Source organism: Gobio gobio (assembly GCF_949357685.1).
Source record: "Gobio gobio genome assembly, chromosome: 4".
In the NCBI taxonomy this organism is placed as follows: domain Eukaryota; kingdom Metazoa; phylum Chordata; class Actinopteri; order Cypriniformes; family Gobionidae; genus Gobio; species Gobio gobio.
In genome coordinates this window covers 54,471,825-54,495,883 of record NC_137100.1, presented here as the reverse complement: position 1 = coordinate 54,495,883, position 24,059 = coordinate 54,471,825, and the positions used below count along the sequence as shown (strand labels likewise).

General features: G+C 37.9%; 1 protein-coding gene across 2 annotated transcripts in view; it reads right to left on the bottom strand.

Moving 5' to 3' along the window:
- The window catches only part of atad1a (ATPase family AAA domain containing 1a), a 39,146-nt gene that overhangs the window by 2,611 nt on the left and 12,476 nt on the right, over positions 1–24,059 (bottom strand). The window contains exon 11 of one of the 2 annotated variants that reach the window (XM_079816177.1): positions 20,038–21,317. The exons of the other annotated variant lie outside the window; for it this stretch is intronic. Coding sequence (XP_079672303.1) covers positions 21,315–21,317 — 3 coding nt within the window. The 3' untranslated portion in view covers positions 20,038–21,314. Of the gene's footprint in view, positions 1–20,037; positions 21,318–24,059 lie in introns of those variants that run through there. 2 annotated transcript variants of the gene reach the window in all.

Here is a 24,059-nt window from a genome sequence, read left to right as displayed (position 1 = left end):
TTGACTTCCACAATGTTAAGTTGATAAGTAAAAATAATAATAATTAAAATAAAGAATTATAAAAAAAAAACAGCTTGAGCGACCTAAGTGACATCAGCATAAAAAGTTCTAAATAATAATCTAAATCACTCACTTATCAAGAAAGGTGAATTATGAATCAAATCATGTAAGCAGCCCAGCAAACAAAAACAAGTCATATAAAAAACAAATTCAGTGGAGGCAAAAGTAGCACAAAGCATTTCAAAGGCTTTTGGAGATAAAGATCACTTGAGAAAGCACAGTGAATCTGGGTGCTTTGCATGTTGTTTGTAAGTGGACACAAAACATAAAATGGGTCAGACAATACCACCCACCATTCCACTGAGATTTACATGTTCTGCCCTTCAGGAAAAGAAGGTGGGAGGTGGATGTAGACAGAGCATGTTTGTCAGGGAGCATGTGCTGGAACAAGTACTGGGGCAGAATGACTCAGGGGAGCTAGTTTTTCATTAGCCTTTACCAAATTATAATACTACCAATATTAGTAAAAAAAAAAAATTCATTTTAGATGATTAAATGGGTCATAAAAGGGATTATAAAACCAGTTCTGAATGGAGAGCTATCCTAAAACACAAAACAACTAAATTGAAGTTCTGCACAAATATCTTTCCATTAAAATTTTTTACCTAAAAGTATATAAACCCTAAAAAGTATTTGGATTGTCAAGCCAAAAATAAAAACTCATCATTTACTCGCCCTCATGTTCTAAATCTCTATGCATTTCTTTCTTCTGCTGAACACAAAAGGAGATATTTTGAAGAATGTTGATAATCAAACAGTTTTCCAATGGAAGTCAATGGGATCCGAAACTGTTTTATCTACCAACATTCTGTAAAACATCTTCTATGTATTCCACAGAACACATACAGATAAAGGTTTGGAATGACATGAAAACAGAATTTTTGGGGGGACTATCCCTATTGCCATGTGTAGCATATAGTGTGTTTTGGTTCTGTTTTCTGTATTACCAGTTCGTTTTCTTGGTTGTTAATTAGTCCCACACATCTGTTCTGTTTTTAAGCCCTCAGTTCTTTCAGTTTCCTTGTCTGGTATTGTCTTAGTTTATGCAACATAAATATACTTTAAGCAATACATGAATAAAATTGAGAGGTTTCAAATAAAATTTGCATAAAATGCAAATGACTGTTGGAAAGGTTAATCCTGAGAAAAGGTCTAGTATAGTTTGTTTGCAAATATTGATATCTAATGCCATACAATTCTGATGTGTACAAAAGTGTCCAAATACACTATCCACTGTATATACAATTTGGCAAGTTAGATAAATTAAATAGCTTTAATCTTCTCGTGGAACACTTTTCAAAGAATTGATCTAAAGTGCAGTCAAAAAGGGGCTCTAAAGACCATACATGTTCATAAATCACTGGACAACAATGTAGGATCGACTCTAATCCCAACAATTCCAACCTTGCATTGTCCTAACCAATCCCTTCTATCCCTTGCTTCTTAAAACTAGCAGCTCATATATTGGCGCTCCCAGTCTTGGATTCCTCTTTCAGTCATGCTGGTCCACAGCAAGATTTCTAATTTGCCACAAATCCGCTCTCATTTCCTGCGCTGACCCCCACAGAGCCTGGAGCCGACCACAGTGAAGCCCAATAATGGCAGAAGTGAGCTAAAGCGTCCGACTTACGAGGTAACGTAGCAAGCTTTTCTACTGGCGCACCACAGGCTCCAGCGCAGAATGTCAAGCTTTGAGCCACAGGGCGAGAGTAATGTCACAGCAGAAGGTGAACATGGCAGGAGTGTGCAGTCACATGTAACTTATGATGGTTTCTTACTAGCTCCCTAGAATGTCACATCACTTTTCTTTTTTTTGTTGCCAAAATGATGACGGTTTATCTTTGTCAACATCTTCAGTTAGGCCAGCACTGCTATAATCTGTCATCTGATCGATGACCTGTCATCCTGTCCAATATCAGGAATACACAATACTGTAGGTTCAGATGAACAGAAAAAATAAGGGTCCTTATTTGAATAGGCAAGCAGTGCTATTGCTATTTATCATATTTAAAGGAATAATTCACCACAAAAAACTTGTTTAAACTTTAAAAATAATTAAAAAAATGTTTTAAATGCAACACATACTGTACTGTAAATGTAATTTTTGAAGCATACGAATTGCTTTTTTGAATCCACTTGCCAAACAATTTAGCCAAACGTGTGATATAAAGTTGCAATTGCGAGTTATAAAGTCAGAATTGTGAGATGTAATCCTCAAGATTGGACTTTATAACAACTCGCAATTCTGACTTTATAACTCGCAATTCTGACTTTAACTCTGGAAAGAATTCTGGAAAGAAAAGTCCGAAATGCGAGATGTTAACTCACAATTATCTTTTAAAATGTTTTATTCTGTGGCGGAAACAAGCTTCCATATGTGAGAACATTTAAAAGTTGCATTTACATTTTTTTTAAGATATTAAACAGTTTTAAAGTATTAAAGGGGGTCATATGAGGGTTCTAAAAAGAACGTTATTTTGTGCATTTGGTTTAATGCAATGTGTTTACGGGGTTTTAGGTTAAAACAAAGTCATTATTTTACACATACTGTACATTATTTTTGCTCCTCTATGCCCCTCCTTTCTGAAACGCGCCAATTTTTACAAAGCTCATCGTTCTGAAAAGCGTGTTGTGCTCTGATTGGCCAGCGATCTAGTGCATTGTGATTGGTCCGAATACCTTAAGCGTCTGATGGAAATGTCCCGATCCTTACCATAATGTGGAACATCAGCTCTGGAAGCAAAGCAATATTGAAAGATGATAATGTAGGACCTACCTTATCAATTCGAGCCTGAAACTGATCTGGAAAATGCAGATGACCAAGCTGATCGATCAACTTTGCAAATTTTTGGGTTGTACTGTTCTGGAACAGTGTTGTAAATAAAGCGTAACCACTGTTTTCTAATTGTCCCCTCTTTTGGAAGGCCAAACAAAGTCTTTTGGCTTTCGCAACGAAAAACACAGCGTCTCCATGACATGGCAGCATCGGCGGCAACAATACTACAGCTAGAGTAAAATTGACCAAATTGCTTAAGTTACTAAAACATAAAAATACCATAATATGTTTACAAATATTTAGGGAACATTCTCATGAGTTTACATACTTGTTTCTCCAAAAAACAATGCTACCATGCGCTCCGTGTCGGAATATCTGTTTTTGTTTTGATTTGTGTGATAACGCACGTTGCGAATTTACCCAATAGTATTTCGACACCACAGGTTGCCAGTTGGCGGAAAATACAGCGTATTGCAGCCATGGAAGCCAGCGAACAAACCAGAGATTGCAGATTCTACCCGACCTAAAAAAGCCTCGGCATACATCTAAAAACCTCTATGAACGGAAGCACGTTAAAACGCGGATAAATCAACTGATCAACTTGTTACGTGTCCACAAACTGGCAAGCCGCATGAGCGTCGAGTTTGCGGAGGAGGGGGCAGGGGGTGGGGCCGGGGAAAGCAATTATTTGAATTTGGACTGCAGTACCCATTTCAAACATGAGCTGTCATTCTTACATATAGCATCTTTAACATATTTAAAAACATGCTAAAACTATTCAGAGAGTTGTCCTGATATATTAGCATGTTATTGAATATGGCAAAGTTAATGTATTTTGTCTTTGCGGACTAGATCTCTTGGCGCTGCTGCTGTTGATTATTGCTGGACTTGCTACTGCTAAAAGATACACAGACATGCTGCTGTGAGCATGTAAGATATGCTGCTGCTGAATAAATATACATAAATCCCGTAGCAAATCTAGGCAGGTGGAGCTGGGGAAGGTAAAGGAACTCTGATAGCACGCTCCAGGACTAGGCCAATCAGCCCGTGCCATGTAATGATGTGATTGCTTGCAGATGCATGTACAGGACCTACCAGCCTGCGCCCTCTAGAGTTTCATGACTGGTCTAAGCACCACTCACAAGCAAGTTGAATAAACAGTGGGGAGAACAAGTATTTGATACACTGCCGATTTTGTAGGTTGTCCAACTTACCAAGCATGTAGAGGTCTGTAATTTTTATCATAGGTGCACTTCAACTGTGAGAGACGAAATCTAAAACAAAAATCCAGAAAATCATATTGTATGATTATTAAATAATTATAATTATTTGATCACCTACCAACCAAGAATTCCGTATCTCACAGACCTGTTAATTTTTCTTTAAGAAGCCCTCCTGTTTTCCACTCATTACCTGTATTAACTACACCTGTTTGAACTCGATACCTGTATAAAAGACACCTGGCCACAGACTCCAACCTCTCCACAATGGCCAAGTCAAGAGAGCTGTGTAAGGACATCAGGGATAAAATTGTAGACCTGCACAAGGCTGGGATGGGCTCCAGGACAATAGGCAAGCAGCTTGGTGAGAAGGCAACAACTGTTGGCGCAATTATTAGAAAATGGAAGAAAATCAAGATGAGGGTCAATCTCCCTCATTCTGGGGCACCTTGCAAGATCTCAGGCAGGACCTGGTCAATGACCTGAAGAGAGCTGGGACCACAGTCTCAAAGAAAACCATTAGTAACACACTACGCCGTCATGGATTAAAATCCTGCAGCGCACGCAAGGTCCCCCTGCTCAAGCCAGCACTTGTCCAGGCCCGTCTGAAGTTTGCCAATGACCATCTGGATGATCCAGAGGAGGAATGGGAGAAGGTCATATGGTCTGATGACGGAAATAGAGCTTTTTGGTCTAAACTCCACTCGCCGTGTTTGGAGGAAGAAGAAGGATGAGTACAACCCCAAGAACACCATCCCAAACGTGAAGCATGGAGGTGGAAACATCATTCTTTGGGCATGCTTTTCTGCAAAGGGGACAGGACAACTGCACCGTATTGAGGGGAGGATGGATGGGGCCATGTATCACGAGATCTTGGCCAACAACCTCCTTCCCTCAGTAAGAGCATTGAAGATGGGTCGTGGCTGGGTCTTCCAGCATGACAACGACCCGAAACACACAGCCAGGGCAACTAAGGAGTGACTCCGTAAGAAGCATCTCAAGGTGCTGGAGTGGCCTAGCCAGTCTCCAGACCTGAACCCAATAGCAAATCTTTGGAGGGAGTTGAAAGTCCGAATTGCCCAGCGACAGCCCCGAAACCTGAAGGATCTGGAGAAGGTCTGTATGGAGGAGTGGGCCAAAATCCCTGCTGCAGTGTGTGCAAACCTGGTCAAGAACTACAGGAAACGTATGATCTCTGTAATTGCAAACAAAGGTTTCTGTACCAAAATATTGAGTTATGCTTTTCTGATGTATCAAATACAAATTAATAAAATGCAAATTAATTACTAATAAAAATCATACAATGTGATTTTTGTTTTAGATTCCGTCACTCATAGTTGAAGAGTACCTATGATAAATTTACAGACTTCTACATGCTTTGTAAGTGGGCAAACCTGCAAAATCGGCAGTGTATCAAATACTTGTTCTCCCCACTGTATATTTTGGTTTCATTGCCTTTTCTTTAGCTTGCTTTATGGTTAATTTGACACCTTTCTCATTGTTGAGATTGTCTGTATCCACAAATTGCTCTATGCTCTTGTATAAGCACATCTGTCTCACAAACTGCCAAAAAACAGCAATGCGATTACATTCAATAGTCCCAAAGGAGGTTTAACATGCAAGGTTCCTGGGATGAAAGACTGTAAGTAAAAAGAAACGGTGTGCGAGTCATAACAATTTTGAGAGAACAATTCTCTGTCACTGTCCTTCTCTCTGCCTTTACCTTAATTGTTTTTACCCCAGTACTGGAATAAAAAAACAAGCATTGAAGGGCAATCTGATTGTCTGGTGTAAAACACTGAAACAATAGAGACAATGAGTCTCATTCACTTATAATTGCATACGTAAGTGTTCTTATACACACAGAAAATGTCTACCAGATTCACAACAGCTGCCCACATAATGCTTACCCTTGTCCGATAATGTTGAAGAATTACTAAGTGTACTGTAGCATAATATATGCCTAAAGTACATCAAAAAGTGTCTGCTAAATGAGTAAATGTTCATATGATCAAGTAGATTCCCTTAGTTCAACATTATCCTAAATTTGAAAACAAAAAAAAGAAATGTGGTAACACTTTATTTTAAGGTGACATACTTACACGCTACTACATCTACTTACCATAGAAATAACTGTAAATTATGTGTAATTACAAGTAACTAACCCTAAGTGTAGTAAGTGTGCATAGTTAAATAATATTACTCAGTACTTATTTGAGTAAGTATAATGTAAATACGGCAACTTAAAATAAAGTGTAACCAAAAATGTAAATACAAACTTATTGATGAATTATGATTTTTCATGTTTTACCTGATGTAATAAATATCTTTGTTGATAAGTGTGTATACTTATTCAAAATTAAATTTGAATTTATAAGACAATACTGATTGAATGATCTAAACAGCATTCAAGGGTTTCCAAAATAGTCACATAAGGATACGCCACTGAATTATTGATTTTCGTTTAATATCTGAAAGTTTTTCAGAGAAGACGTCTCCCGAGAGGGAAGCTTTCAAGCATAAAATCTTGCAATCATATAGTTAATGTTAGCACAAAATTGGATGTTTTCCATAATAAGAGAGAGATCAGAAGGTCCCAGAATTCATCAATCCATCAGACCATTCAAACAGTCAACAGACGAGTCCCTGCAGTCAGAGAGAAAGAAAGAATAGGAATACTGGATGAAATTTTCGGAGTGCATGGAGTTAGTTTACTTGGCTCCGGAATATATTTAAGAAAGGGTGAGGATTTGCATACCATTTGTGCCCTTGGGCCAGAAAATACTGAAATTACATTCTGACTATTTGCACATTTCCATTTCTCAATAGCAGTTCAACGCTTATTTATACTAATCTGCACTGTGTATTTAGTAGTACAGTAAAATGCCAATATGAAGATATTTATTTGTATAGGCCAAAGCAATTTCAGAATTAGCCTAACTCAAATAAACAAACGGGAGGTATTAATGTACTATCTGCGGGATACATTCAGGAGATTAGTTCCTCACTCCAACCAACAACAGTGACAAAAGCTACACAATCTCTGGCACGAGGGTGGAATAATTGTGACTTGCTCTACAGCGTGACCCTGTAACAAAAACAGTGCCTAATCCAATTCAAGCCCCATAAATCACACCACAAACACAGCAATAGGGAGGGATCACACCACAAACACAGCAGTAGGGAGGGAAAGCAACACTTTGGATGGAAATGGATGGAAATTATGAACAAGTCCGCAAGGTTGCAGCCAGTAAATATGGGCGAAAAGCACTGTCATAATCACATGCCACAGAAGCTTTTCAAAATTAGCCTATGTACAGCGAGGATAACAGATGATAGTAAAACTTTATAATAAGGTCTCATTTGTTAAACTTAAGGCACTCATCCAGTACATACTCATTAACTCATACTCATATAACACACACAGTTTCTGCCAATCTCATGTTAATATTGAGTACCTAGAGTATTGCATCCTTCATATCTCTGAAGAGTCTTTAGTTTTATCATATTTATAAAAGACAGATACGCTGTACCTATTCTTTCTGAAAACAGCCAAACTCGTGGAGGCGTGCAGTGGGTGGAGCTAATGAGTCACGAGCACACACACACACACACACACACACACACACACACACACACACACACACACACACACACACACACACACACACACACACACACACACACACACACACACACACACACACACACACACACACACACACACACACACACAATACTTCATGACATTATCCGTGGATAACTTTCGATTCACTATACATTCGTGTTGTTTACATTATATGCACTTACGCTCCGATTGCCTACAAAACACAGACATTTGATGCAGTTTCACTCACCGCCTGTGGTTTCGACTCATGACCCGGACCAAACAAACACACTTGCAGAACTCCGTTGCTGCTCCGGAAAAACAAACTGCATCCACTTTTTCATTAACGCTGAAAAAGGTTATCTTTCCCTCACAATTAAAAACACACTTCTTTAGTGACATTGTTGATTTTGTGTTCTAAAAACAAAAGGACAGCACTACCGACGGCTTCCGTTGCACATCTGGTTGATGTGTGCATGTGCTCATCATATGGACATCACTGGGATAAAAAATGGCATGCAGTTCAGTGAATCAGATGATTCAGCAACCGCTCTGATGAATTCAATTTAGTGAAGAATTCAACCATGGCGGAGTTTGAAATCTTAAAAATGCTGCCTTCGGAGGATGCATTCCAAGGTAGGAAGGCATCAAGGCACGTCCGAATCCAATGTTAGCTTCACTTCCTGTCTTCTGAGATACCTTCATCAGATACATTTTTGAAGGCAGCATAGATGTATCCTTCACTGCCTTTGATGTCCCACAATATACAATGGGAGATGAGACTCTGATTAGTTTATTGCTAGTTATGCCCAAAACACACCCATGACTCATTAAGAGACTAGGTACAACCCTTTTCGACCATTTTCCCGTTGTTAAACTAGCAAAAGTGGATTCTGACATGCCTGCGCCATGTGCTTCAGACCATGGGCTCAGATTGTTAAAATAGGGCCCATAAAATTGCATATCCTAAATTTTTTTGCCATAGATATTGTATCTCCAGCTGCTACAGCGAGGAAACAGAAATGGCGGACTGCTGCAACTCACTCAGTGCGGGATCTACTAATAGGGCAGATTGTTACCAGTCATGGACGGGGTTTCCCCCTACTCTTACATAAGAGGATCTGGATCTGGAACCACTCGTTTGGAGAGACTTTTTATGATTTATGGGGATAAAAAAAGGAGTGGGTGGATTTTTATCATTATAGGCTGGTTGTTTACACACATCTGTGGTCAAACACCTTACACCTTAATAGGTCCCCTTTAATGAACAGCCCATCGACTAATCTTCAACATTTTTGCTCTTAAACATTCGTTTTGGATTGATCTATTTTTAGAGTTAAAAAAAAAAGTCACGGACAATTGCGTGACAGGTATGATTCAGTTTACGGCACTTCTCAGTGATTCAACGAAATTCAATGACGTCAAGGATGTAATGTAATGTGGATGTAACGCTTTTTTTCCCAATTGTACAGCCACGGACCCTTGTATCTCCCAATAATAAGACCATCTCTGTGGAACTTCCTCAAACTGGAAGTGCCTCGGATAATCTAAAATGCAGTAGACCCATTAGGAAAAGTGGATAAGAGACACAAGACACAAATGCTATGGAAGCTTATTTCTGCTATGGAATTTTCTCGCAATTGCGAGTTTATATCTTGCAATTCAGACTTTATAAGTCACAACTCAGAGTTGATCACAATTATGAGAGGATAAAAGCCTATATTTGCCTCTAGGTATAACTGTCAGACATCAAAAGCCACATCAAGGAAAGAACAACCTCCACACTTCATATTCGAGAATTAGAATTCAAATACACCACCTCTACAATTTCAAGTTGTCAACACTGGCCTCAGTGTTTTCACTGTGTGCAAATGTGATGAGTCATTAGCTCAGAACTCAGATTAAGCCAAGATTTAAATTTCCAAGCAGGAATTGCTGATCTTTACTTGGGATCACTGTATGAGCAGGTGGTCTACAATGTCGTGAGTCATATTTTCTTCCCAGTAAAGGAGAAATATGAGAGGACCCCATGAGTTAATTAGGCATCATTACCCCATCTCCTGCTTCCTGAGTGGGTGCTCTGCTTTTGTCCTGTTCTATTAGCATCTCTAATAGAGCTGTCATTGTGACTCATGCCCATCAAACTGACACATGGCTTAGTCCGCACTGCCCCGCGTTATGTGCATGAACGACGTTGGGCTGTCATCCGTACACAGATCTAAAACAGGAAGTCAGGAGCGATTATCACAGTATACACTCAATTTAATTAGAGCTGCATGGTATTTTGAAAATTAAGTGTGTAATTTTTATAGAAGCACCAGTCGGAATTGTATTTATTAATGTATTATTTATTTGTATTTCTTCTTCTTATTATTTCTTCTAAGACTTTTTCTATGTACACAAAAGGCTTATTTCTCTCAAATATTGTTCACAAATCTGTCTAAATCTTTGTTAGTGAGCACTTCTTCCAGAGTCCTGCAAAGGTGCGGGTACCCGCGGGTCACCCGTCGAATATTGCTGAAACAGGTGAAAAACATCCTACTGTGTCGGATACGGGTGCGGGGCCGGGTCGGAAAAGGGATAAACACGGGTTTTAAACAGTCACGTGCAAAAGAATATATATTTATAAATATATGTATATTGTAGATGTGTTCCTAAAAAATATATGCATACTTTTAGGAATACATCTAAAAATATGCCTTGCCTGTATCTCAAGTTGATAAAATAATTTCAAATCCATATCAGTTTATTTGTGCCCGCCCTCCCAGAAGAATCACAACTGCGCGCGCGTGATCTGCCTGCACTGCAGTCGTCGAGATGGATCTTGAGGAGTTGAAGAAAAGACAGCCGCAAATGTGGAACTTCATCGCTGAGGAAGCACGCAGATAACTGTGGTAACAAACCAAGCACAACCAGTTCTATCGAACAGTATTTTTGTTTTGTTTCCTGAGTTTGGTCTCTTAATAACACTGTCTTAATAGCCTACATAAAGCCACGTTAAGCGTTTTAGAATGTCCCGACTGAAGTTGTCCATGTGTTAATGTTCGTGTAATAACTTCTGTATGCTGACTATAAACATTTTTGTAAGTGTGTCTATAACGTGATATGCTAAACTGATTTTATTGCGGGTGCAGGTCGGGTGTCCATTCTATTTTAAGCGGGTCGGGTCGGGTGCGGATTTTATTTAATGCTGTTGTCGGAAAACGGGTTGGATGCGGTTTTAAGCACTGCGGGTACGGGTTTACAAAATCGGACCCGTGCAGGACTCTGACTTCTCCATTGCCAAGATGATCCATATCCATATAATGGCATATCAAGATGCTGATTAGACAGCATGATTATTGCACACGTGTGCCTTAGGCTGGCCACAATAAAAGGCCACTCTAAAATGTGCAGTTTTATCACACAGCACAATGCCACAAACCAGGCAAACCACTGATGTCGCAAGTTTTGAGGGAGCGTGCAATTGGCATGCTGACTGTAGGAATGTCCACCAGAGCTGTTGCCTGTGAATTGAATGTTCATTTCTCTACCATAAGCCATCTTCAAAGGCGTTTCAGAGAATTTGCAAGTACATCCAACCGGCCTCACAACCGCAGACCACGTGTAACCACACCAGCCCACAACCTCCACATCCAGCATCTTCACCTCCAAGATCGTCTGAAACCAGCCACCCGGACAGCTGCTGCAACATCAAAGAATTTCTGCACAAACTGTCTCAGGGAAGCTCATCTGCATGCTCATCACCCTCATCGGGGTCTTGACCTGACTGCAGTTTGCAGTCGTAACCGACTTGAGTGGACAAATGCTCACATTCGATGGCGTCTGGCACTTTGGAGAGGTGTTCTCTTAACGGGTGAATCACAGTTTTCACTGTACAAGGCAGATGGCAGACAGCGTGTATGGTGTCGTACGGGTGGCCCATGGTGGCGGTGGGGTTATGGTATGGGCAGGTTTATGTTATGGACAACGAACACAGGTGCATTTTATTGATGGCATTTTGAATGCACAGAGATACCGTGATGAGATCCTGAGGCCCATTGTTGTGCCATTCATCCACGACAATCACCTCGTGTTGCAGCATGATAATACATGGCCCTATGTTACAAGGATCTGTACACAATTCCTGGAAGCTGAAAACATCCCAGTTCTTGCATGGCCAGTATACTTACGGACATGCCACCCATTGAGCATGTTTAGGATGCTCTGGATCGGCGTATACGACAGCGTGTTCCAGTTCCTGACAATATCCAGCAACAAAGTGCTCACTAACACAGATTTAGACAGATTTGTGAACAATATTTGAGAGAAAAAGGACTTTTGTGTACATAGAAACAGTCTTAGATCTTTGAGTTCAGCTCATGTTTGTAACTATTTTAATGAATTGATGGCTGATTTATATTAATTCGTACAATCTCATTCATTTGTTTTTATCCACCTTATTTTTAACGTAAGAGGCCATTTGTAACTTGCATGTACGTGTGGCTGTACAAAACAGCTTGTTATGCGGCTTGATACCGCAAACTGTCTTCTAATATTATTTTAATGTATTAACCATGAACACATTAGTTTTTACCGCAAATAGTTTTACTGTTTATTGCAATTTTGTTATTCTTCTATCTAGGCCTACCTATTGTGGCTAATGAATAAAAATCTCACACATTCACAGAAAATAGCTTACTTCCACGTTGCAAAATAAATATCTGCTTATGCTTGTCTGGCAGTTAGGTTTAGGGGTGGGTGTAGGGGAACTTCATGTTTATGTTTTTTCCCCCCTAAAAATCATACGAATCACATTGCAATCAAATCACCTCGTAAAATAGTAAAATTTTCTCTTGGGTTGAAAATGAAATGTACGGCTCTGACTAAACATTTTATTTGTTGTTTAACAACAGACCAATTCAAAATATTGTGGCAATCATTTATTTGTGAATTTATTATATAATTTGGATGTAATTTACACTATAAAAATGCTGGGTTGTTTCAACCCATGTTAGGTCTAATATTGACAAACCCAACCATTGAGTTAAAAAATGTAATTTAACAATTTAAACCAATGGTTGGGTTTGTCCATATTTGACCCATGGGTTGAAACCACCCAGCATTTTTTAGAGTGTATGTTTTGCTTATCTGCTCGATATCTATATCACTAAATGTTTAGAAAGTTCCACTTTATTTGTGGCTTACTTGTCTCTGTACATTAAACTGGAATATGAGAAATTATATTAACTGAAAAAACACCTTAGAAAATTATTTTTTGGATCAGTTTTCGACTCCCCGACACAAAAACACACACAAGAAGCTGGGTTTAGAGTTGATGATCCATGGCTCTTTTACTTTGATTTGATGGATTAAAGAGGTTTTAGATCAAGGATAGTCCTCCCTCTCTCTCTCTCTGTCTCTCACACACACACACACACACACACACACACGCACGTAAACATACTAAATATCTCAAGACGGTGCTCCAGGTAACTGAAACAAACACACACCCAAAGGCCCACGCACACAGTTCTATAAAGTCTCCAATACCCACCTTTATCTGACGTCTGAAAGGGTCTTTCAAATCCCTCTTTTACACCATCTTTGTACACACTACTTTCATCTGAAAACCTCTCAAAACGCCCCTAGACTCAATCAGCAGTGGTAATGGAGCGGTGGCCTTTATATCCTGACTCAAGCTCTGCTCAGAAGAGAGAGAAAGACAGATAGAAAGAGAGAGCGGTGAACATCCTAATCATTTTCGTATTAAGATCTAGAGCTGTGATATAACCAAGACACAAATATAGACCTACATCCTGTCAGTGAGAAAGGTCATCACTACTAGAGAATTCTCCTTTCATGGCAAAAATGGTTTTGTGGGAAGCCCTTTATGGTTTTTACAAGTCATCCATTAACTGACATGATTTATTAATCATTTCTAGGCTGTACACAAGCACAAACATGTGCTTACTTTTGCTTAAAGTGTACTCTGCACCACTTTTACATTTTGATCAACATACCTCAATATTCATTCTTTTATTCAGTAAGGATGCATCAAATTGATCAAAACCGACAAAAGACTTTTATATAATATTACTTATAAAATTCAAACGTTTTTTTTTTTCAGACATTTTTAATTCATCATGTTCTGACAAGCATTATCAAATTGTATGTCAAAAAAATATGTAGAAAAACGGTTTTCAACATTGATAAAAAAATATTAAGAAATGTTTCTTGAGCAACAATCCAGCATATTAGAATGATTTCTGAAGGATCATGTGACACTGAAGACTGGAGTAATGATGCTGAAAATTCAGCTTTGCATCACAGGGATAAATTTCATTTTAAATGATATGAAAATATACAATTGTTATTTTAAATTATAATAAAATTGAACAAAATTACAGTTTCTACTGTATTTTTGATCCAATAAATGTAGCCTCTGAGAGCATAAGAAACTCCGGTAACACTTTACAATAAGGTTCATTAGTTAACTACATTAGTTAACATGAACTAATAATGAACTGCACTTATAAAGCATTTATTTATCTTTGTTAATGTTAATTTCAACATTTACTAATGCATTATTAAAATCTTGCTAACATTAGTGCTGTGAACTAACATGAACAAACCATGAACAGCTGGATTTTTATGAACTAATGTTAAAAAAGATGAACTAATGCTGAACAGAGGTGTTGTTCATGGTTAGTTCATGTTAACTAATGCATTAACTAAAGTTAACTAATACAACATTATTGTAAAGTGTTACGGAAACTTCTTTCAAAAACATCAAAAATCCTACTGACCCTAAACTTCTTTGGGGTTTTAGGACTACAAACTGAACAACTCTATGGCCCTGGTATAAATACGGAGTTAAAAATTGGGCATGAATGCCCTCTCAAGTTTTAGTTACTACTGGGAAGTTCGGGAATAATTTTGATACCCAAGTTCCCGAGATGGACAGTGATGCAGGAATGACATCACTTTGTAGGCCAAAATGCGGAAGATAGCATTTTAGCACTTGGGGTTCCAATATACCAAAGTCAATGGGTTTTTTGAATGGGATTTTGTTTAAATGGCTGAAATAAGGTTTTTGGTGAACACAAGCTCAAGACACCTACGACATAAAATACATCAGTTTTACTGCACTCGTGTTTCTTTTAAGCTGTTACATGTCTTGAAAAATGGGACTTGAGAATTGAAAGAGTTTTCAGAAGCTTACTGATGGTGATGTTGAATTCGTGGGACTGTGGTGTAGTTCGTTTATAGCCTACCTTTAGCTTTGTACTTCTGGCAAATGCATCAATGCTTTAAAGGGGTGGTAAAACACATTCTTTCGAAGGCTTGATTGTGTTTGTGGGGTGCACTGTAACATGTGTTCATGCTTCGTTTTTAAAAAATTGCATTATTTTTCATATATTTTACCTTTATTCTACACTGTCCCTCCTTGTAAAAACGGTCTGATGGTTTCCGGGTTCTATGAAGCCGGTCCCTAAAAAATACGCAATGGGCTCAGATTGGTTAGCTGGCCCAGTGTGTTGTGATTCGCTAACCGCCTAATGAACGTTTGTCGGAAACGTTACGCCCCTTACCTTTACCGGTAGACTGTGCTTTGGTAGTATTAGAAACAATGGCATCAATAAAACCATACCAATTTTAGTAAAGATGATCGAGCAGAACCTGTTCAACCTGTTCAGTCCTCAAGAGTAAAGACTGCGGATCTATAGTGATCGCTACTGAATGGCACCGTTACTTTTGTATTTTTAGAACGATTATAGCCAAATATCTGTCGCAAGAACTATTAACATTGGTTTACTATAGTATCCAAATCAAACACAGAACCATGTTTAGCATGCCTGTAGATAAACAAGCATGTAGATAAACAATACATAAAAGCTCTAATCAAAGAATAATTTACACTAATTCCAAGTTCACTGTTGAGATTTAAAAAAAGTTTGTAACGTTAGCTGGTTGTCGGATCACGTTAAGTATGAATGAGCATTTAACAAACTGATTTGCGGAGCCAAACAGTGTTGTCATTTGTTTACTTCCTTGCTACAACGTACAATTAACAATACAAACTATTACAGGAAAACACATCCGCAACAACTCTTCCCCACAGCAATACAAAATAGCCTCGCCCCCCTTGTTTAATATTCTCAGAGGAGGGGTTTATGTAAATATTGGGACTGGTGATGTCAGAAACCCTTGAGGAATGTCTAGTAGTCCCTACCGGCCGTTTGCTGTAGTCCTTAGAAATTGATTTCTTTAAAAGCAAATGTCCCTTTGCTTTAAACTTTGAACGTTGTAACTTTGCAGATGTTGTTTATGCTCAAACAGCAACATTACACACTAGCTAAATTTAGTAAAGTGAAATCGTGTTTTACCACCCCTTTAAAAATCATTTGTGATAATTATCTCGATGGACAAAATGTGTACATATCATAAAATTTTGTTGGTCACAGAGCTTGTTTTTTTGTGTTAATCCAAAAAGCCTATGAAAAAATCCTAAGTATGATGCTAACTGCCGGTTGGCCTACAAAGTGACATCATACCTGCACAATAATCATTTGAAGCGTATGTATGTATTATACACAGCAAAAATAGCTGCTTATAGACCTTATGTAGTCCCGCCCCTTTTCAGCGCTGCGCTCGTTGTCTTTTGACTTCTGGTCTGTATAGTTTTAAAATCTTCATGGTCTATTTATTAAGACATCCGCTTCAAACATTACAATGCTCATGATAACTTTCGTTAACTAGAAATATACAGAGCTACTGCAAAAACGGATGTTCAAAGACAAAATTGTAAAGATGGCTGTGCGTTTGTTTCTCTGGCGCATAAGGTCAATAGATAGTGTGGTGAATGTTTAAATGGTTGTCAATGAATGGGACGCTAAAATAATTTTGGCTTTAATAAGATTTTCCCAATTAATAGGCAAGAATAAACCTGGGGTCCTCCATGGTTCCTGTTCTTTCCGACACCAAAGCACTTGAATGCGACGAGCTCGTAATCACGACTTCAGAAGAGGGAAGCAGGACATTTCCGATAGCACGTGAAGGCAGCATAAAATGCATTTTGGTCGATCGGATCCCAAATAGACGAGGATGACACATACCCGTTTACACATGGTGCTTTAATTCGTGACTTTTGTCGATGGCGCCCAACACGGTGAGAGTGTGTTATAATTCAAAAATGGTAGACAAGGGACACACCAAGCTGACGTCAAAGAACTAGCGGTGATGAAAGCTGACTGTGTTGTCGCCTCTCATCGGCTGCATCTCGGCCAAAAAGCTGTGCTTGAAATGGTCTATGTTTACAGCCTAGACTCAAAGAAATAAAGGTTCTTTATTGGCATTGATTGCTCAATAAAAAACTTTTAACTTCCATTAAACCTAACCTTTCCATTGTAGAAAGGTTCTTTACAGTGAAAAAAGGTTCTTTATTAAACTGTTATTCACAAGAAATTAAAATTGTTCAAAGAAATTGCTCTTTCGGGGAACCAGAAATGGTTCTTTTATGGCATCACTGCAAATCCCCCTTTTTTGGAACCTTTATTTTTAAGAGTGTAGTCTACTTTACAAGCCCCAATTCAGTGACAAAGTCGGGCAAACATTAACAAAACTGATAACGTGGATAACGTGTTTCTTGTACCGCATTATACATTTGTGCAATTGGGAACATGATAAAAGGGGATACGTAATCGACAAGGGCTTAATTTCAGCTGAAAAGTTCAGCTCTAAGAAGCAGAAGTCTCAAGAGGTGATGCCTCCTTGGAATATTAAGGCTGATGAGGGATTTGAACCATATTCTACTGAACTTTAAGCAGTAATTCCCCTGAGCTTTTTTCTAAGATCTTTCACACTCCAGAAGTCGTCTCTTTTTTAAATATCAAAGGATTATTAATATACCAAACTTCATATACAAACAGAAAATTCAAACATGCCCTTCAGAACTGCAGGAGGGCGAAACATGACACTCCATTAAAAGAAACACACAGCAAAGCTTGGGCACATCCTGGGAGAGAGAAAGAAAAAGAAACTATTTAAAGTGCAAACACATAAAAAAAAAAACATAAAATAAATGCACCAGGGGAATAAATGCTGCATTGACATTTTAAAAATTGAATCCTCCATTAGAATGCTGAGGGAGTAAAATGTCTGCCACTTAAGATCACTCGAGATCTATGTAAGGGTTAACATTTTCTTTCCATCACAATCCATCCACCTGTGCAGTGGAAGGCTTGGTACATTTCCTGAAGACAACCAGAATGGGTTCCTCTCCAGGATTCAGCTCCCAGTGCTGTGCTTCCTCCCCCCCGAGGCCTGTGAGAAATGCCTCTGCTTCATTATTCTGTTCCCTGCTCCCTGTAGTAGACAGCAGGTGCCAACACTCAAGGCAGATATCTCAATTCTGAATGTATCATTAGCACTTGGGTTCAGCGAAATGACAACGCGTTCACTCGGGCGCTTAAAATTAATAGAATAACTCATGAACGCATCAATTAAATCACAGTGGGGCACTGAATAATACTTGGAAAACAGCCTTAAGTAAAATGCTAGTTCTCGTCAGCTCTGTTTTTCTTTATTGATGCAGACCAGGGTCCACAGAAAAGAAACAGAGGGTCAGATGAAGATGAGCAGTGCTCCTTCCACATGGTCAAATTACGATAAAAAACCCCCCCTAACCTCAATTGGAAGCCAGCATGATGTATTCTGATCTTCAAGCAGAAGGACCTGGATGAAATATCCTGAATGACTGAATGATATCAATCCGCATTCTGACTTGTGATGCAGCCTGAATCATAATCACGCCATGTTCGTTCATGTGGCCAGAGCAGAACTGGCCCCCTGACTGAGCCTGGTTTCTCTCAAGGTTTTTTCTCCATTTCTGACAGCTGAAAGAGTTTGGGTTTCTTGCCAATGTCACCTCTGGCTTGCTTAGTTGGGCACACTTAATTTTCAGTAATATTATTGATTTGGCTGCACTGACACTATTAAGCCACATTACCACCGCAGGAACTTTCTGCATGGGAACTAGGACTTTGGGGTGGTACTTTGTGTGTTTCGACCTCAGGGACCAGGGTTAAATGACGTTTCGGGTAATAATTTACCCCTCAAAAAAGTCCCTGCTTGCAAGGTACTACTTTTTCAAAGTTTAGGAACTTCCGGGGCTGGGACTTGGGCGCTGAACATGCTGATTGGATAAGTTCAGGTAGCATTTTGATTGGTTGACTCCATGCAGCATTTTATTTCAACCACCATTTTTAAAAGACTGTTGCAGTGCATGCAGTAAGAGTTGTTTGCCATTTGAATCAACAATGGAGTTTAAAAAATACAACCGATGGACCAACGACAAGGTTCAGGCTTTATTAAGCTTATATGCAGAGGACGAAATCCAGCGGGAACTGGAAAGTAAGTCACGCTCAGTCCTATGTCGCCGGACTAATCTACATGGTACTTTAGACCGCAATGGAAACGCAGGCTTTGTCCAAAATCGGCCCCTATACCCTTAAATAGGGCACTAGTGGACGGTTAAAGATACACCGAGAACTTACCAACACAATCTTAATTTTTGAGAGAAGTAAAGGTGAACGCATTTACAAACAAGATCTCCATTTAGGATTAAAACAAATTCAACCCAAGCGCTCTTTGGTGACGTGGATGGTTACGTTGCTGTTTATCATCTGTCCATCATCGTATGAAGCCCGCCCTGACAATTTGATTGGTCCGAACAGCTCTGGTTCGAGCATAGTTGCTCCAAAACGGATCAAGTTCAGACCGAACTTCCCGACCTCAAATGTTGTGGGAGGGGCTAAGTTCGGCTGGCATCCAGGCTAACGACATGTGTTAGCTGGGAAGGATTTGCATGCAGGTATGATGTTCATTCTGTTCATCAGGAGCAGTTTTCATGTTTCATTAACAGTCCCTGTTGGTATTGTGTATTATTCAACATGGTAACTGTTGTTTCCATAACCCCAAAATGCCACTTTATTTTCACTTTATGTTATTTTATATATTTTTTAATTAGTGTGGTGGCTTAGTGGCTACTTTATTGTATTAATCAGTTTTATTCATCAGTATTAGTCATATTAATACAATTGATGCGTTTGTTAAAGTAGGCTATTGGGACATTACTCTCTGTCTCATATATAGAGACAGAGGGGGGGTTTCCCGGTACAAATTGATCCGGGTAATTTCGGTGGAAGCAGGGCTTTAGATGAGATGCAAATTTAAACTGCATTGAGCTGAATAATGACATCAGCAGAGCTGCTCTACAACGGATTGAACTTTGATTCATAATTGACGATTTTTGCTACTTCGACACTGTTATTGAACTGAACTGAATCAACACTGAACTGATTTCAGCTGAATAATGACACCATTGTCTTTTTATAAAGCTGCTTTACAGCAGAATTTAATTCTGTTAGCATCATTGATCATTATACTGTTTATTACTGTAAAGCCACTTTGAAACAATCTGTATTGTATAAAGTCCTATATAAACAAAGGTGACATGACTTACTTGGTTACAGTAGTTTCAAAACGTACATCAAACCTGTTTTGAGATACTAGGCCCTGCTTTTTTACAAAACATTTAAAGATGCGGTAATCAGTAAAACAGCATGTAGCCTGCGCCTCTCAATCACACATCAAAACACACTACTCTAATTAAAACAACACGCAATCCTGATGACATCTGGTATTTATTTTACGGTTATAATTTTATAATAAATATGTGCATTCCATAACAGCCTATGATCAGAAATAAATGCAAGAACTCAAATAGTCCTAATGAATACTTTTCCAGTGATTTGCATTTGCATGTTATGGCAGTATTAAAGTTCCTGTTCATCAAGAAACTGCAGAATGATAATAATAAAAAAGTTTCACGTTCCCTATTTCACAGTGTGTGTAGACAGACAGAGAGACAGACAGACAGACAGACAGACAGACAGACAGACAGACAGACAGACAGACAGACAGACAGACAGACAGACAGACAGACAGACAGACAGACAGACAGATAGATAGATAGATAGATAGATAGATAGATAGATAGATAGATAGATAGATAGATAGATAGATAGATAGATAGGTGTTACCCCTCTATATATTCTGATACTGTATTGAACAATACTAGATAAAAGCTTTGATGTTTTGAAAACTACACAACCGTTCAAAAGCTTGGGGTCAGTAAATGTTTTATTAAGAAATTATTACATATATTAATCAAAGATGCATTCGAGACATAAGACATAATGCTACAAAATATTTCTATTTCAAATAAATGCTGTTCTATTCATTGAAGAATCCTGAAAAAGTATCATGATTTCCAGAAAAACATCAAGCAGTTAGACATGTGCCGGTATACGGTAATACAATATATCACGATAATGAACATGACTTCAAAAATACTGTGAATAATTATTTATTACGAATTATTCCGATTTTTAGAATGCATTTTAAGAATACTTTACCCATCAACCGTTTAAGAAGAACGTGCACTGATGTAAACAAACCCAACGTGCATGAGCAGCTCATGGCGGAACGAGTGAAGGAGATGCGCTGAATGAAAAGGCACATTCACTCTCTGACAGCAGATGGCGTTGATGGAACAGCCAAAATGCAGCCGTTTCCCCGGTAATCCTTGTAAACAAAACATACTGTGCTACTAAACAGTAGCACAGTAGCACAGTTAAATGTTTCACACAGCCATTCAGATTTCTATATTCGCTACAGTGCTCATCACATAACCCAATATTTAATACTTAAAGACTTAAAGCTATTCATTTTCAAACTTAAACATTTTTATATTTTAATCTGGACTACATGCCCTAGATATTGTTTGAATATGTTCTGATTCTTTCTTGTTTAGTCACGCACTTTACAATAAGGCTCCATTATTTAACATTAGTTAAATCATTAACAAACTGACAATGAAAAATACTTCTAATGCATTTATTAATCTTAGTTAAATATAAATTTCAGCATTTAATAACACATTATTCAAATAAAAAGTTGTAATGGCATAAAGATGATACCGTATACTGAGATAAAAGCTTCAGCAATTAATCGCAACATGAAAATTTGATACCGTCACATGCCTTGAATATATTAAAATAGAAAACAGTCATTTTAAATGATAATATTTATAATGATACTTAACAATGTACTGTATTTTTGAATAAATGCAACCTTGTTGAGCATAAAAGACTTCCTACAAAAACATTTTAAATAAATCCTACAAACTCATATGTACATTCACATGCTTCAGAGAAGAGAATTACACAGAGGCGAGAGATCTAGATTTTAAAGGAAGCGTTTTCCAGCAGTGGATCTGGTTTAATGCCTTAAGTCAGGATTTAAAGGATTAGTAGACCCAAAAATGACAATTCTGTGATCATTTGCTCACTCTCATGTTGTTCCAAACCCGTAAGACTTTTCTTTTTTCAGACATTTTGAATAATTATACTAGTCACTCTTTTCAATACAAATATGTGGACTTTGAAACTGGAAAGAGGAAGTAAAAACAGTAGCATTTTCATTTTTTTTTTTTTTTTTTTTAAAGACTCAAAATGATACGCTTACGAACTGGACATTGTTACTTGTCCAACATATGTGCCAAAGAGAGCTAGGGCATATTTCAAGATTTTCAGTAAATTATGACTTCAATTTGGGTCCATCCCTGACATAAAACTATGACTTCAAAAGACTATTGAAAAACTATAGAATATTGAAAGCATCAGTTCCCATTCATTGCGACTGCATGGGAAAGAAAACGACAGCATAATTTCAGAACTTCTCCTGAAGTTGTTTTTAGGTGAACTATTCCTTTAAGTCTCGGAAATATTGCAATACAAACACTGCCCTCTTGTGGACTCCTACTGCGGACCGTGATAAAAAACCTCTCCCTTTCAGAGTGGTTCCAGGTTAGAAATTCAATTTGATAATATTCAAGCATATAGTTATATTTCACTTTCACAGAGGAAAACTGCCAAACAACAGATCACTCATTTCAGCAACAGGCCTAATATTGTGAACACTCTGACATCAGTTCTATTTCTGTTTTCTTTCAGTGTCTATTTTTGACTGTTAACTGAGGAATGGAGAGAAAGAGGTGATGAGAGAGTTTTATGATTCAAAGAAAAAAGACTTATGACTGTAACATGTTATGCAGTTTTGATGCAAACGAGGCACAAAGTACAGCAAAGAGTTGAATGTCAACAGCTTCTCTTACGTCTCTTGTTATATTGCTAGAACAGAACACTCTGTACATGAGTGGAGATGGTGAAAAGGCCAAAAGACTGATGTTAACATCAAGAACGGTGAGGGTTTGCATTTTTACTGACAAAAGCCATGATTCTGACAATCATTGAATATATTCCAGATGGGTTTATTAGTTTATTATAAGTTGGGAAAGCACTTTATGAGAGAAGTATTTAATCTTAAATTTGGCCAGACAACGAGTGACAGGGTATCTGCAGGTTTCACCAAGTCAAATTTAAGACTTTTTAAGACCTTTTCAAGACCATTATGAATTAAATTTAAGACCTATATCACGCAATTAAAAAAAAAAAAAACGTACAAAAGGAAATGCAGAATCACAAAATTACTTGCAAAATTAAGTAAGTATTAGTAATCTTGCACTTCCTCATAGCTCAACCCCACCAGGATTAATATACAAACACACTACCCGTCAAAAGTCTGAGAACGAAAAGATTTTTTAATGTTTTAACATTCTGCTCACCAATGCTGCATTTATGTTATTAAAAATACAAAAAGCTGTAATATTGTGACAGTTCTGTTGTGACTATTTTCTATGTGAATATATAGTAGTGTCATTTATTCCTGTGATCAAAGCTGAATTTATCATCATTACTCCAGTCTTCAGTGTCACATGATCCTTCACTAAATCTCTAATCATTCTCATATGAGGATCTGATGATCAACAAACATTTATGATTATTATCAGTGTTGAACACAGTTGTGTAAAACATTTTTTTTGGATTCTTTGATGGATAAAAAAAAAGTAAAAAAAAAAAAAAGATTTCTGAAGGATTATGTGACTCTAAAGTCTGGAGCATGATGCTGAAAATTCAGCTTTGAATCACAGAAATAAATTATATTTTAAGATATATATTGAAATATAAAATAGTTATTTTAAATTGTAAAAAAAAAAAAAAAAAAAAAACATTATTCACAATAATACTGTTTTTGCTGTATTTTGGATCAAATAAATGCAGCCTTGCAGGAGAGACTTCTTTAAAAAACATTTAAAAAATCGAACCGTTCGCAAACTTTTGACCGATAGTGTGTGTGTATGTATATACATTTTTTTTGTGAGATCAAAATTACTGATTTTGTGGTGGTCATTTTCAGAAATGTGCATGTTTCTTTTTTTTTTCATAATTAG